This window comes from Patagioenas fasciata, chromosome 8 (genome assembly GCF_037038585.1).
Source record: "Patagioenas fasciata isolate bPatFas1 chromosome 8, bPatFas1.hap1, whole genome shotgun sequence".
Taxonomy (NCBI): Eukaryota; Metazoa; Chordata; class Aves; order Columbiformes; family Columbidae; genus Patagioenas; species Patagioenas fasciata.
The window spans coordinates 14,007,506-14,021,186 of NC_092527.1; the positions used below are offsets into that span (position 1 = coordinate 14,007,506).

At 42.7% G+C, this 13,681-nt stretch overlaps 1 protein-coding gene across 1 annotated transcript; it reads left to right on the top strand.

The window, feature by feature from the left end:
- On the top strand, positions 1 to 10,378 carry ADIRF (adipogenesis regulatory factor). The gene is made up of 4 exons (XM_065843791.2): positions 1 to 5,933; positions 6,211 to 6,322; positions 7,985 to 8,047; positions 9,328 to 10,378. Exons 2-4 carry the CDS (start codon positions 6,262 to 6,264, stop codon positions 9,432 to 9,434), a joined length of 231 nt encoding a protein of 76 aa, XP_065699863.1. The 5' UTR covers positions 1 to 5,933; positions 6,211 to 6,261; the 3' UTR covers positions 9,435 to 10,378.
- The last annotated feature ends 3,303 nt before the right edge of the window (positions 10,379 to 13,681 follow it).

Consider the following 13,681-nt stretch of genomic DNA (forward strand, 5'->3'; position numbering starts at 1 on the left):
AATACAAGGATCTCAGGGCTTTAAGGACCTTAGATCATGATGTAAAAGATGGGAAACAATGAAAAATTGTATTTCTGAGTAAATAGTGTAGGTAGGCCATCTTTCTGTCTCTCAGGACTGAAAAATAGAGATTGTACTTTTAAGATATTCCCACAAGTTTGAGAGTGCATAGGGGAAGGTGGAAAAAAAGGAGGCTTTATAAAAGAACATGAAAGTCACGTTGATCTCGGTTAGCTTTTTTTTTTTTTTTTGCTATTTATTCTGCTTACACCAGAGTTTGAAAATTCCATCCTGACATCTTCTGGGGGTACTGAATGGATAGAAGGTAATTAAAGAAACGTGATGGGCACTGACTTGTTAGATCAGAACTGCATTACTGCTGGCAGCAGCAGGCAGGATTCCCGTGAAATGTGGGTCCAATAACAGGTGCCAAAGGAGAATTTCTGGTGCGACACGAACACCGGTACTGGTACCAGTTACAGCAGCTGGTCAGTCTGCAGGTAAGCTGTAGAACAGCAGAGACTGTCTGCATTCAGAAACATAGAGAATGGGAAGATGTTGCTACAAGCTCATTGCTGTAAATAATGAAGAATGAGTTTAAAGCACATAAGTATGGCTCTAAAAACAGGGTCTTTTATTCACCTACAGGCAGAACAGCCATGAAGCCATGAAAAGCCAGTATAAACTGTAGAGATCTAAGTTGCTTCAGAATCAGATTGTTAATCTTCAATAAGCTGCATAATGATGATGGCTATGGAAGGTATTACAGGAGAGATTTGCTGTAGCATGGAAGGATCTAGCAAGTGTGATATCAGCCTCTCTGACACAATAACAATACACATAAAGCTTTGCCTTGCAGAGACCACAGGATTTCCATACAGAGTGGATGTTTGATCTCGACAAGGAAAGGGAACAAAAGAGCCATCACAGAGATAACAAGACCCCACAAAGGAAGGTATATCCGATATGTGCATAGTCTTTTCTCATGTCCTGCAAAACACCTGCGGAACTTGCCAATTAGAGAGTAACTGAAATCGAGGCCAAGGTAAGAGGACATAAGTGGCTGTGATACTTGTGCCCAGCAGCAGGAGGCTGGAGCCTGTTCTTAGTGCTTGCTAGAGAGAGAGAGAGGGAAAAACCTCCCTGCTCCAAAGCTTTGCTTTATGGGGATACAAAAAAAAGATGTTCTGCCAGATGGAGGGAAGAAGAGTTGAGCATCCTCGCCAACCCCACACCAGGCACTGCCCAGCCAGGGAGAACAGAGGTGCCAGTCTGAGCTGCCTTTGTCAAAGGTAAGGAAGGTGAACACTTGTTTCTTCTGAAGTAGAAGGGTCTGTCATAAAAGAGCCAAAAGATTGTCTATTAATTATTCAATTAAATTTTGTTGTATGTCTGTGTGGTTCACTGCATGGAAAAGAAATCTGTACTTTTAATGAGTGTTCAGACAAGCATAATGAGAAGCGATAGAAGGAAACTTGAACAATGGAAGGACAGAGGAGATACGTCAGAATACATCCTGCAGCGGAAGGTGCTGTCACAAGTGAGATGCTGGAACTCCCCTGCTCCAGGTAAAAGCTGACAGAGGTAAATACTAGCAAAATAATTTTTTGATGACAGGTCATGGTCTGGGCAATCAAAAGTTTCTTTTACAGATCTCACCCTGTGAATTACTGAAGTGAGCCTTGTATGCGCGTTGCCTCTCTCGTGGAAGTTGTTAATTTAACTCCACTGTGATGAGGCAGCACTCGGTGCCCAACATGGCAGAGCCACAGTCCGTCCTCAGTGACATGACTCCAGGTGCTCCACGCACAGGCCTCCATGGTGATCCAATGAGCCAGGAGCAGCTGCTGCCCAATGTTGCCTCAACTTTACCTCACAAGTGACCAACAAAATGCTGAAAAGCATTTTTTTCCCCTTGTAACAGCAAAATCTACCATGTATGTCTGCAGTGATGCTTTATTAACTGACTTGTTTTGATACAGTTCATAGTGTTTGAGAGCTCTCTCACTATTGCCTTTTAGCCAAGGGTGTGCAGGGGCTGGATTTTTCAAAGATGTTCATCTGGTCTGCAGATGACAAAGCAGTGGCTCTCTCCAGAATATCTCAATGTGCATTCCACTAATTTAAATGCAAATCAGGTAATGATACACTTCCTAAAATCCCACTTCATCAGAAAGTCTTATTTTCACATCTTCATCACGCAAGCTCTAAAACTGAGCTCAAAGAGCACGCAACTGAAAACTGAAGTACTGGTATTTTTAATACTGTTCTTCATAAGATATATGCAATCACACATTCTCACCACTTTGAGACTTTTTTCTATATTGAAACGTAACTTATTTTAACTGTTTCATAAATACATTGAAACCCTACCAAATCACAAGAAGATACTCTATACTGTTAATAGTGTATTAGAAAACATTCAGCTTTCTAAACATCAGACAAAACCCTGTCTGTATGATCTCATGCAGGCCTGTTAGCAGTGCAAAGTTTCTCTGTCAAGCTTTGGCCCTGCTTTTTTGGGTGTATTCCAGCACGGGAGGGAAGCAAGCTTGGTTAGCTCTGCTTCTCTACCTTTCCCAGCGATCCCTGGAGAATGTTGCCACCCATGTAAATGAAGAATCAGTTAGACCTACTTTTCTTCCAGAAATACATTTCTGTATTTGAACTGAAGGGCTAATCTAGCTTAATTAGAACAGCTTTACTTCGATCCTTTAAATGACTAATTCTATTTCTTAATGTAAAAATCACATCCCTTCCTCACTAATATCAGCCATTTATTTTTTTTAGCAGATGCACACTTCATTAACTTCAGGAATGGTCTGTGTAAAAATTTTCAGCCTTGACACATCACTGCATTTACCTTGTTCACAGAAACCACACCTATCTGTAAAACTCAACCCTGGTAAAAGTATAAATGAACAAAACCACATAAATTTCAGCTCTTCCCATTTAATTAACCTCATTTGCCCATTGTCATGTGTAAAACATGAGCTCTAGCTCTGATCAATTACTTCTGAACTTCATCAGGTAATAAGAACAGAAGGGTTCATGTTACTGATATGTGAGATGCCATAGAAGAGGTGTGAAAGGAAACCAGAAGAATTTCTAATTTCCCTGCAGTGCCTTTGATTTAACTCACAGCTATTTGGGCTGCATGTCTGGAGTTGCCGACTAGTTCCAGGGCCATGGGTTGTGGAGCCCTCCTAGCACTTAAGGAATCAGTTTGGGAATTTTTTCCCCCAAACACAAGTAACTGCTCATCATAGACAACAGACTGAGAATGTGCAGAACATGGAGAAAAAGCCCAAGGATTCGGTGGTGAGAGAGAGAGTGTTGGTGAGAGAAGTTCCCTGCTGGAGGTGAGTAGATGGAGCTGCGGGGTGGTGACACTTCTTCACATCTGGGTTCTGGATCAACAATGTCAGTGATGTGCCCCAGCATCACCAGCTGGAATAACTTTTGGAATAGCTTGAAATTTCAGGGGCACGTCAGCATGTGGCTCTGCCTGCACACTGTGGTACCTACCCCAGCTGGCGTTAACCAGGCTTTTTGTCTGCAGTCTCAGCAGATGCCAAGACCTGAATGAAGCAAAAGTCCAAACCAACTTCCCACCTGTAGGTGGTTTGGTTTGACCTTAGGACACACCAATCAAGGACCAGGAAATCCATTTGGAAAGAGGTAATGCATGGGAGGAACAGGAGTAGAAACTGTAGATGCACATAGAGGTTGGAGCTTTGGTTCAATATTTATGGAGATGTCTGGAGACAAGGAGCACACAGGCTGTAGTGTTTTTGGCATTTAGCTTTCAAAATATTTTATGATCTCCCACCCCTATCTTGTCATGAGATAATGTGGCTGAGAACTGACAATGATGGAAAGAACAATGACACAACACCTGCCATACCAGCCAGGTCCATCAAGTGATGGTGAGATCCTTTCTGATAGTGGTGACAGACTATTGAAAAGCATACAAAAGAGTGAAAGCAAACACTGGGATGCATGAGGAGGAACACTTCTTGAAAAAGCTCATGTTTTCCCCAGATGTTCAGGACAGTGGAGACACCGCGTTGCAGAAGGCTGCACATTTGAAAGCTGACTTGCTTGAAAATGCAGCCACGAGTGTCTTGAACTCCCGCTGAAGTCACAGGAAAGGATGATGCCCAGGTGGGGTACCCAGCTCATCAGGAGCTCACACTCTTCCTATGACACTTATGAGGGACCCATGGAAGCCCATCATGAACACCTCGCATCAGGAGACATGCAGTGAAATGTGAATCAGGTGACCTATAGCTTGGACCAGGACAGGAATGCATTTAAAGCCACATGTTGAGTTTGTTTAGTTCATTGATCTATAAGAAGTCATTCACTATTTTAATTTTACTGTTCCATAAACAGTCTGTCTCAGGAGAAGACTCAACAGCTCAAAAAGATTCAACAGCTTTGTGATATTGTTCTCTTTAGAGGCCAAGAGAAAGTTGAATTATTTTGAGAAGTGTTTTTTACAAAATCCAGGAATAGATCAGATATACGTTAGTAGTTTCAAGTAGTTGTTTCATAAAAGAACAAAATCAAAACTCAGGGATAAATTGCTGTAAATTTCTGAGCAGATGAAATTCAAATCCTTACTTTTGCTCAGGTCAATCATACTTTTTATATCTGAGTGCTCTAATCTATATCTAACATCAGTTCAAAATGCTTCATGTTAGCTTTTAGAAGTAATGTTAACTCAGAAAGTGAATAAAGATGATGCAATACATTCCGCTAATTTTCTGATTTGGTTTTGTAACTCTGTGAGCCACCTGATGCACACACCATTTGTCCCATCATAGGGGATAAATACGTGCTATACCAAATGTCCTTTTTTCCTCCGTTCTGGTCTGCCCTATAATGATCACGCCATGCCAGTCTGCTGGGCAAGTGTAATTTGAATTCTTTGGGTTTTTTTTGCTTGGAATCAGGATAATTATCTTAATGATAAGGATAAGATTACATTAGATGAGGAGTCATGCTGCTATGCAAACAATGGTGTAGGTTTTACTCACAAATTCATGCTACTTAATGTCTTGAGCCCGAGGTAAGGCAAGCAGTGGCACAGATCAGACAAGCATATTGAGTTCAGAGTGCCAAAGATTTCCACTTGGAAGAAAAATAGTTGGAGCTGGAGTAATCCAGATGGTTGCCAGTGCAGAATTAGAGAACAATATTTACCTGAACTGCTAAGGAGCCTGTAAAATATTGTTGTGGTGCATGTTTAATGCTCAGTGTAACTGTGCGTCTGCCTGAAGTGCTCTCGCCGAGCTCCTGTTCTCCCTTTCAGGCAAATACCCTGCCAGCGGCAGCAGGGCCCTCGACCTGAAAATGCAGCAAGAGAAAAGAACTGGGGGTGCAGCTGGAAGGGGTTTGCTGCTGGAGCCTCAGCACGTCCTCTCTCAAGCCGTGACAAGCTGCTTGGTGGGTGCTGGAGAGCCTCCTCTTTGCCACATTAGGAAAATGTGGGTTTGCTAATTTGTCTTCTTTTTTATTTTTCCTTCACCTGAGAGCTGCTAGTGCTGACACAGGTTATCTGCCTAACCCAGGCAAGGCCTTCAGTGACACTGGGCTTTTGCAATCTGACTTGAGCAGGCAACTGGAAAGATGGCCAGATTTGCAGTTTCTTGTAAAAAATATGGGTAAATTACAACTCTTACCACCTAGCAGTATCCCACTTTACAAGAAAAGGGGATTGTGGTTAAAACTGCTACGAAATTAATGAAGTTTGGACTGTTTCTTGTTTTCAGGAGGTTCAGGTCAGGGGATGAAGGAAGGAGAAAGAAACCAGCCCTGTGGGGGATGAAGTTGGCCATGCCCAGAATCTGCTGCTTCAGTAGTTTTCCAGCACTCTTCACAAAGCTCAGTTCAGTGGTTTTTCTCTGTCTGCGGTGGTGGAACAGGTTGGGCTTTTTTTTTTGTGTGTGGTTTTGATTGAAAAAAAATAATCTTATAAACAAAGACAGTGCGATGAAGCAGAAATCTCTACCTGGGCACACCCTCTCATTGAGGTGGGTAAATAAACACCTTTTCTGTATGTGTTTTCAGCTCTCGTTCCTCACATTCAAACTCCACCCATTCTACCAGTCACCCCCAAAAGAATTAGCAGGTCTCCTGGCACATGTATAAAACCAGGACAGGTCAGGGCAACCCCTCACATAGTGTGATATATGTTGCCAGGTGTTTAATTTTCCTGAAGCCAAGGACTGTTAACCGCTGTCAGAAGCCACAATGTCGGGTAAAAACTTCCAGGGACTGAAGGAACAGGCTGAAGGTGCAGCAAAAGATGCTGGTAAGAAACACGAAATATGCTTGTGTAATTGTGGGGGGGCTTTGCTGGTCCTTTCATTTACAGAAACTACAATCGGAAGTTGCACTACTAGCTTCATCGGTGCTACCAGGACACAACTTTCCCTTTTCTTTCTATTCCCGAGGCCCAAGTTTTGGACATCGCCTGGAGAAGGCCCCACACTGGACACTTCTCTCAGCTCCATGTGGGCAACCACCTCCAGCCACCCAGAGGTCCCGCAGCAGCTGCTGAGCATTGTCCAACCCTTATCACTCCCCAAACAGGGCTTTAAACCTAGTGGTTTTAGAGCACTGAAGCCTGTTTGAGAAGTAATAACCTTTTTAATCTAACATTTACATTGCCAGGGTGGACTTTTCTCATGCTCTGCAGGAGTTTTTATACTGTTCTAAGAAGTTGGAGTTTTGATTAATGTTTGCTACTTGGCCTGATTATCAAAGCCTTCTGGTAATAACTGTATTGGTTGCAATTGACTGTTTGTAATAAGTAGCACAAGTATGTTTCTGTTGTCTTCTTCTCTAGCAGTAAGCGCCAGACTTTGCATGGTTTAAAAAAATCCATGCCCACATTTCTGTTGTAGCTCTTCCAATGTTGTAGGGCCAAGTCCTGTATTATTATTAGCCCTGTGCATTGGAAAACAATTTTTCAATGCAAAGTATAACAACTTTTCCTTCAAATTAAAACTTTTGATATGTGTAGAGCTGCTGCCAGCATTTTATAATATATTCCTTACAGTAATTGTACGTAGCCCATTCCTAGCAGGGTATGATTTGTATCGGTCCTGGTTTCTGATCCTACAAACACTTTGTTGTATAGCCAAAATACGTGAGTAACCTCACTGATTTCTCCAGAGTTACAGTAAGTTTCCATCCACCTGGGAACAAATGTGTAGTAGACTGAGAAACAAGATAGTACACCTTCCTGGAAAACAAAATAGCCCTTGCTGCCTCCTGAATATATTAGTGCCATTGAGGGGTCACTACTTTCTAGCAAAAGTGATAGGATGGCTATCACTCTATTGTAAGCTATCAGACATTTTACAATCACATGGCATCTCACTTTTTTAATGCTTTGTATCATGGAGTTTGATCCCTTACATTTTTAGATTCTGCTCCTCTTCTTCTTCTGTTTATATAATATCTTGTTCGTAAAATATCCTTGTTCTTGTTCTGCTCTGTTTTATGTTTTTGCTCTCTTTTTGGGAAAGGCATTACTCCTAAACTGCCCGCAAAGAAAATGCATGCTAGATGACCAAACTTCTCCAAGCAGAATAAGCTAGAAAAATAAATAAAAGCAGGTGTAGTGTAAGATAAGTAAAGTACAGCTAGATGTCATAATTCAAACTCACCACTAATCTTTGCTTCTTTATCTCCTTTTTATTTTATCTTCTTATCTGTCATTGATTTGCTTGGCTGACTGTAGGTGCCAGGTGAATGCTAATCTCTGAGCAAGCTGTTCTGGCAATACATGTCATTCCCAGGGTGCCTGCAAGTGAAGCGCACAGCCTCAGCCTGCTCTGTACCAGCCTTAGCTCTTGCCAGGGGCACAACCTTCTGCGGACATGCAGAAATGCCAATTGATATAGGGAATTCCTGTAAGTATAAATGTGAACATGTGGAAATGAATTTTTTTGGTCCTTAATTACAGCAAACACACTGGGACAGGCTACTCAGGATGCAGTCAACCAGATTACAGATGCAAGCCAGAAAGGTAAGAGAAATGATGTTCAAATCAAGAAGTGATGGAGCAGCTCAACACAAGTGGGCAGTGCTCGTTCCTCTCTGTCCTGCCCATGCTGTCAGAATGAAAGCCCTTGGTTTCAGGGACAATTTTTGGTCTGTTACAAATCTCATGGGACAGAATTTGAGGATCTGTTCCTTAGTAGCTCCATACATTTACTGGCAGATATCCCATGATAGCTGACTCCTCCCTGGCCACCAACTCCCATGCATGCACACAGATTTTTGGCTTCCTTTATAGAAAACTTGTGGGAAGAGGGAAGAGCACGGACAGAATTTTGCTCTTCTTTCTTGAGGACTGAGTAACCCTGTGAGGGCAGGGGTGCGCCTGGGTCCAGCCCACACCTGCCCCCAGTACCTGCTGAGGCAGAGCTGGGGTCAAACAGTAATGATCCCACAGCTGGGAAGGTGCCATCAGGAATGCGTTGGTGTCTCATTTTTGGGGAATGAGAACATTATAAACTAAAAACTAAGCTCAGTCCTCATTAATTTTAATAATTTTCTAAGAATTAGGGGAGAATTAGTGACTTCAGGGTCTAAAATATTTACTGAAAGCCAAAATGCATTGACAGTATCTCCTTAGAGCAGATATCCTCTACAGCTCCATAATGCCACATCATTGCCACTTGTTAATGTTAGATGGGGAGGCAGCAAAATTGCCAAAATACAGCTGAGATCCCAGAGACGGGGAAGAGGCTGTGCCCCCTTTATGAGTGTCTCCTTCCTCCTGCTGAGACCCTGCTGCAGTTTCCCATCCTGGCTGACGTTTGGTCCTGCATAGGAGTGACCCTGTGCCCACAGCCCTCACGAGTGGTGCCTCAAATATACAACTGAGAAAGGAATCAAGGGGAAAGCAGCCTTCCCCTTCCCTATCACTTGATAAGGTTGTCTTTCCCAAACATCCCAGCATTCACATCACTTCTTGGCCCAAAGCACCCTCTTCCATCAGGCAGGCCACACCTAGACCAATATCCATCTGTTCCAGCTTTGTCCTGTCTTTCATCTCATACTTCTTCAGCTCAGCACCCAAAACTTCCATGTGACCCCTCCTATTTTGCAGCCTTTCCTAAATACATCCTCTCAAACCCAACTATAATCACCTGTGGAGAACCTTTTATTTAAAAAAATAATATGTATATAACCCTATGCTTTTATAATCTAATAACTTTCACACTTCCCTCTTCCATCATAAATATGAAACCATGTTGTGTTTTTGAAGCTTTTTGCTTATCTTTTGTCACTTTCTTGCAGCTATTGATAAGGCTTCCAAGGCAGCGCAGGATGGGGTAGAAAAAGCAACCGGACAAGCTGCAGAAGCCATGTCTGGCTTTGGGAAAAAATGTGGATTTAAGAAATGATGATAATTTAAGCAAACAGTATTGCATGTAAAAATCTCTCTTTGGTCTGCAATTCCTTGCTCCTTTGTGTAGAAAAATGAAAGCTGTTTGAGACCTGGATAACTTCTTTCTCTCCAAATACAAAATTTTAAGGCAAAAGGCCCCTTTATTCTTCTTAAAGGAAAAAGTACATATTTTAGCCCATCTTGTAACATGTGTTCACAATCTTCAACATGGCTCTTAAGGCTTTAGCAATGCTATTGCCCTGCACTTACAACAGCACAATGGTTATTGCCACATGTACTAAGTGTATTTACAAACCAAATGAAACCGTTCATGTTCTGGGACACCAGGACATTCATATGATGAAACTGAGTTTCCTTCCAGTAATCAGAAGTTAAGCTGCTGTTATATGTCAGTTGTTTGCTTTGTCCCATTTGCTGTATTTTCTGATTTACATAAATAAAAGATATTGTAAGATTTCTACCACCCAGAAATGTATCTCCTGGTTATACACTATTGTTATTTTATTAGGCTTTCAGTGAAGTATCACATAAAGTCTTTTGCTTTCTGATGAAAAGCCCAGTGAGGTCAGTGTTCATCCTGTCAGGGAAGTGAGTACTGAATCATTTTGCAGCTTGGCAGACAGACAAATGCAAACCAACAGCCCCACACCGTGGAGGAGCCCTGTCATTCCTGTGAGTGACCGGCAGTTGTGGTGTCCACCCTCACCCTTTCTCTTGGCCATCTGTTGTCAGTCCAGATTTCTTTTTATCAACAACACATCTCCTGCTAAATCTGCTGGGGACAAAAATCGAACACTTTATCCCCATGCACGCTTGCAGCACTACTACTAAATCTGAAGGGAAGCACCAACGTGGGAGATGGCACCGTGATGCATCTCAGTAACCAGGCCTGAGAAATGGGCACTCTTCTTGCCTAGGAGACAGAAATATTTATTTGAGATTGCTGCTTGCTGCTGCTGCACCCAGACAGGTGCCCACATGGGGCTGCCTCTGTCAACAGAAGGCCCTGATACTCACTTATTCACAGTAAGTGCTCTTACCTTGGTCTTTGGGTGTTTCTCATTGCCAGACAATAGCTCTTTTCTATTACCTTTTTTTTTTTTTTTTTTTTTTTACTCTTTTTTCCTTCTGGTTTGAAGGCTTACCAGTCTGATTTCAGTAAAAATCCAATAAAAAAAAAAAAGCACCTGGAATTAATGAATAAGGCAAGCCAGGCCAGCTTGAGATACTGCTGTCTCGCACCTCTTGACCAAGAGCTGTGGTTGACCAGGGGTTTTTGGAGTCTGGTCTTTGTGGATGCCGTCCTAGAAGAGACTGACTCACCGCTGAACCCAAAGAGCACTGCACTCTGCAGAATGACTGCATGGACTGAAAAGCCTTTATGGACTCAAAGGTAATAGACCATCTGTGAGTAAACATAGTCCAGGGCTTTGCACAGTGTCCCAATGCAATATTCACTGTCATTTAAAGCTTTTAAAACCTAAATATTTACCCAAGTACAAGCTCACAGAAAGAGCCTTAGACTATTGCACTCCCAGTTACTGGGCAACCTTCAACAGTACTTAACTGTATCTGCTCTGGAGCTCTCTGTGTTTGGCTGTGCTGGCTGAGCTCAGGACGCGTGTGTGCTTGTGCCTTGGCAGCTCCAATCCGTGCTTTGAACCAGCTGTCCTGGCACCCACTTGCTGTGAGCAGCAGCCCTGGGCTGTGGCTGCATGACCAGCATGGGGCCATGTGGGTGCTCTCGTTAGCCCTGGTGCACGAACGTGTCACTGTGCCGGGGATGCCTGAGGAGAAGCAGAGGGGCAGCTTGTGTTATGACCTACACCTCTTCACTGGTCTTCTACAGTTTTAGTCTATATGTAGTATTAATATTATCATCATCGAAGTTTGGGTGGCAAATATCCTCAAAGCCAAGAGCTGACCTGCATAAAGTTGGTCTTGGGAACATCGTCACAGTGGTTTCAAATTTAATAAAATATCAAATTAATATTAAACACTTAAACCAATTAGTGGCTACATATCCAGTATTTTGAACTGTCATGGTGTTTGAAATGTTTTGGCTTACTGTACTTTTAAAGAAGATCACAGTAATAGACATGCAAACCTATCTGTAAGTTGCACAAAACACAGGGCTACAATTTAACTTGATTTTCTTAGCAAGCTCACTTTTTTCTTTCTTTTTTTTTTTTTTTTTGAACGTCTAACCTTGATGCGAGTATTTTTGTTGTTACCAGTAAATCTCTGCTTTTTCAAATGCAATTGTTTCTTTTATCTGTAAGGCTTTCTGTAATGTGTTTGAAGTGCAAGGTATGCAGCCAATGGATGCTGATCTCCAGCTCCAGTATATATACATACGTATACAAATAACATAAATGTGTGATTATATATGGATGTGCAAGAAAAAAAACACAACAGACCAAAACAAACAAACAAAAATCTTGGAGGAAGGTACTTAATACCTAATCAGGGTAATTTCAGTTTTAGAAAGTTAATTACAATTGTCCGTTGCTGGAATTTTCTCCTTTGCCTTAATTAAAGCAATTTTCAACCCACTACTGGTATCTGGAATTCTGGGAAATGCTGTTGCTAAAAAAAAAAAAAAAAAAAACATTATGCCAACTTAGAACAGAAGTGAATGGTAATGAGAAACCAACTGAGACACAAATAAGCCAGAAAGCTGCTCGCAAACGCCCGCTCCCGCCGCCATACCCGGCCTGCTCGTTACCGCGGCAACGCGGGCCGCTCTCTCCCCGACCCCTCAGCCTCCTGGCCCAGCCCACAGGGAACGGATTGGGCCGCTGGCCAATGAGAGGGCGGCAGGCAGGCACGTGCTGCTCACACCAACCAATTCGCCGCCGGAACCTGCGCAGCGGGGCGGAGACAGGTCTCCGCGAGCCCTGCGGCTGTGGCGGGGCGGGAGTTCCCCAGTACCGGCGGGGTCCCGAACTCAGATACCTGGGGGAAGCTGGAAATCCTCCTGCTGGGAGCTGCAGGAGGATAGAGCCTTAATGGTCACCTCAACAGCTCTGAGAGGCTGAGGGAAACAAAAACCAAACGACGTTTTCATGAAAATTGTGACAGAGAAACTGTCAGAGAAATTGTTGATCTGCACGGTTTCCTCAGATAATGGCAGAGATTTTCGGATCACTCAATAGTTCTCCAAGGGCTGAACTGAGAAAGGAAATACGTCACTTCTCAGACTTTAATAGCTACTGCCACCTGGTGAAAAAGAAAAAATACATTAAAAATACTGACTTGCTGTAAACAAAGAATAATGCTAAAGAAATGCAGAAATACAGGGCCACCCCCCCACTGAGCCACTGCTACTTCCAAGCTCTTTGGGCTGGGCCAAGGCCGCTTCGTTTTTTGTATTTGGGCCATTTCCATTAGTGTTTCTCAAGAAGTTCAGGTGAGCCAGCACAAGAGGATGTGATGTTTACCAAAAAAAGCTGGTTTTACCACTCACCTGTAATGATGGGTTTGAGTCTAAAGGTTGCACCACCTGGCCCTTGGGTAAAGAGGCTGTCGTCGTGAGAGACATCTGCATAAAACACTGGGCCGTTCATTTCTATCAGAAATAAACGCAGAAATCCTCCTCTCAAACCTGTTCCGTAGCAGAATGGAAATACTGGCAGGTAACTGTGGGACCTGTCTGACCACCAACTGATCCCAAAAAATGTTCTCTGGCCCTTGCTTATGCCCATTCTACAGAAATAAGCTTCTCCATTGCATACAGCAAATGTAATCAACAAACAGGACTCTTCATGTTCAGACCCTTTCGTCAGCAAGAATAAGGGCCCTTCTTGTATATGGCTCATGCAAGAGCTGCAGCTCTGACGACACAAACACAGGTCTATTTAGACAGTAAGTCTCAAAGAGAATATTTTAAGACAAAACGACACTTACCTTTTTGTCAGTTTCAGAGCACTTCACATGGGTGCTTCATATTTCCTTGTAAAAGAGGAAAGCAGACACTGGGAGGCTGGGTCCAGTCAGTATGGAAATTTAAATGGGTAAAAATGATTTAAATCCAGTTAAATAACCAGCTCATTACCATGTGAATGAAGACTATGTTTTGACAGAGTAGTATTTGATATTTTCATTATCCTATTCCAGTTTTTGGGTGTCTTCAACACCATGTTTGCTTTTGTCTCTAACTCTAGATGGCTCAAGGACGGGGAAATGGGTTAAATTGATCCAAGGAATAGTGGTTGGGCGCAACACGTGTTTTTGTTTCTG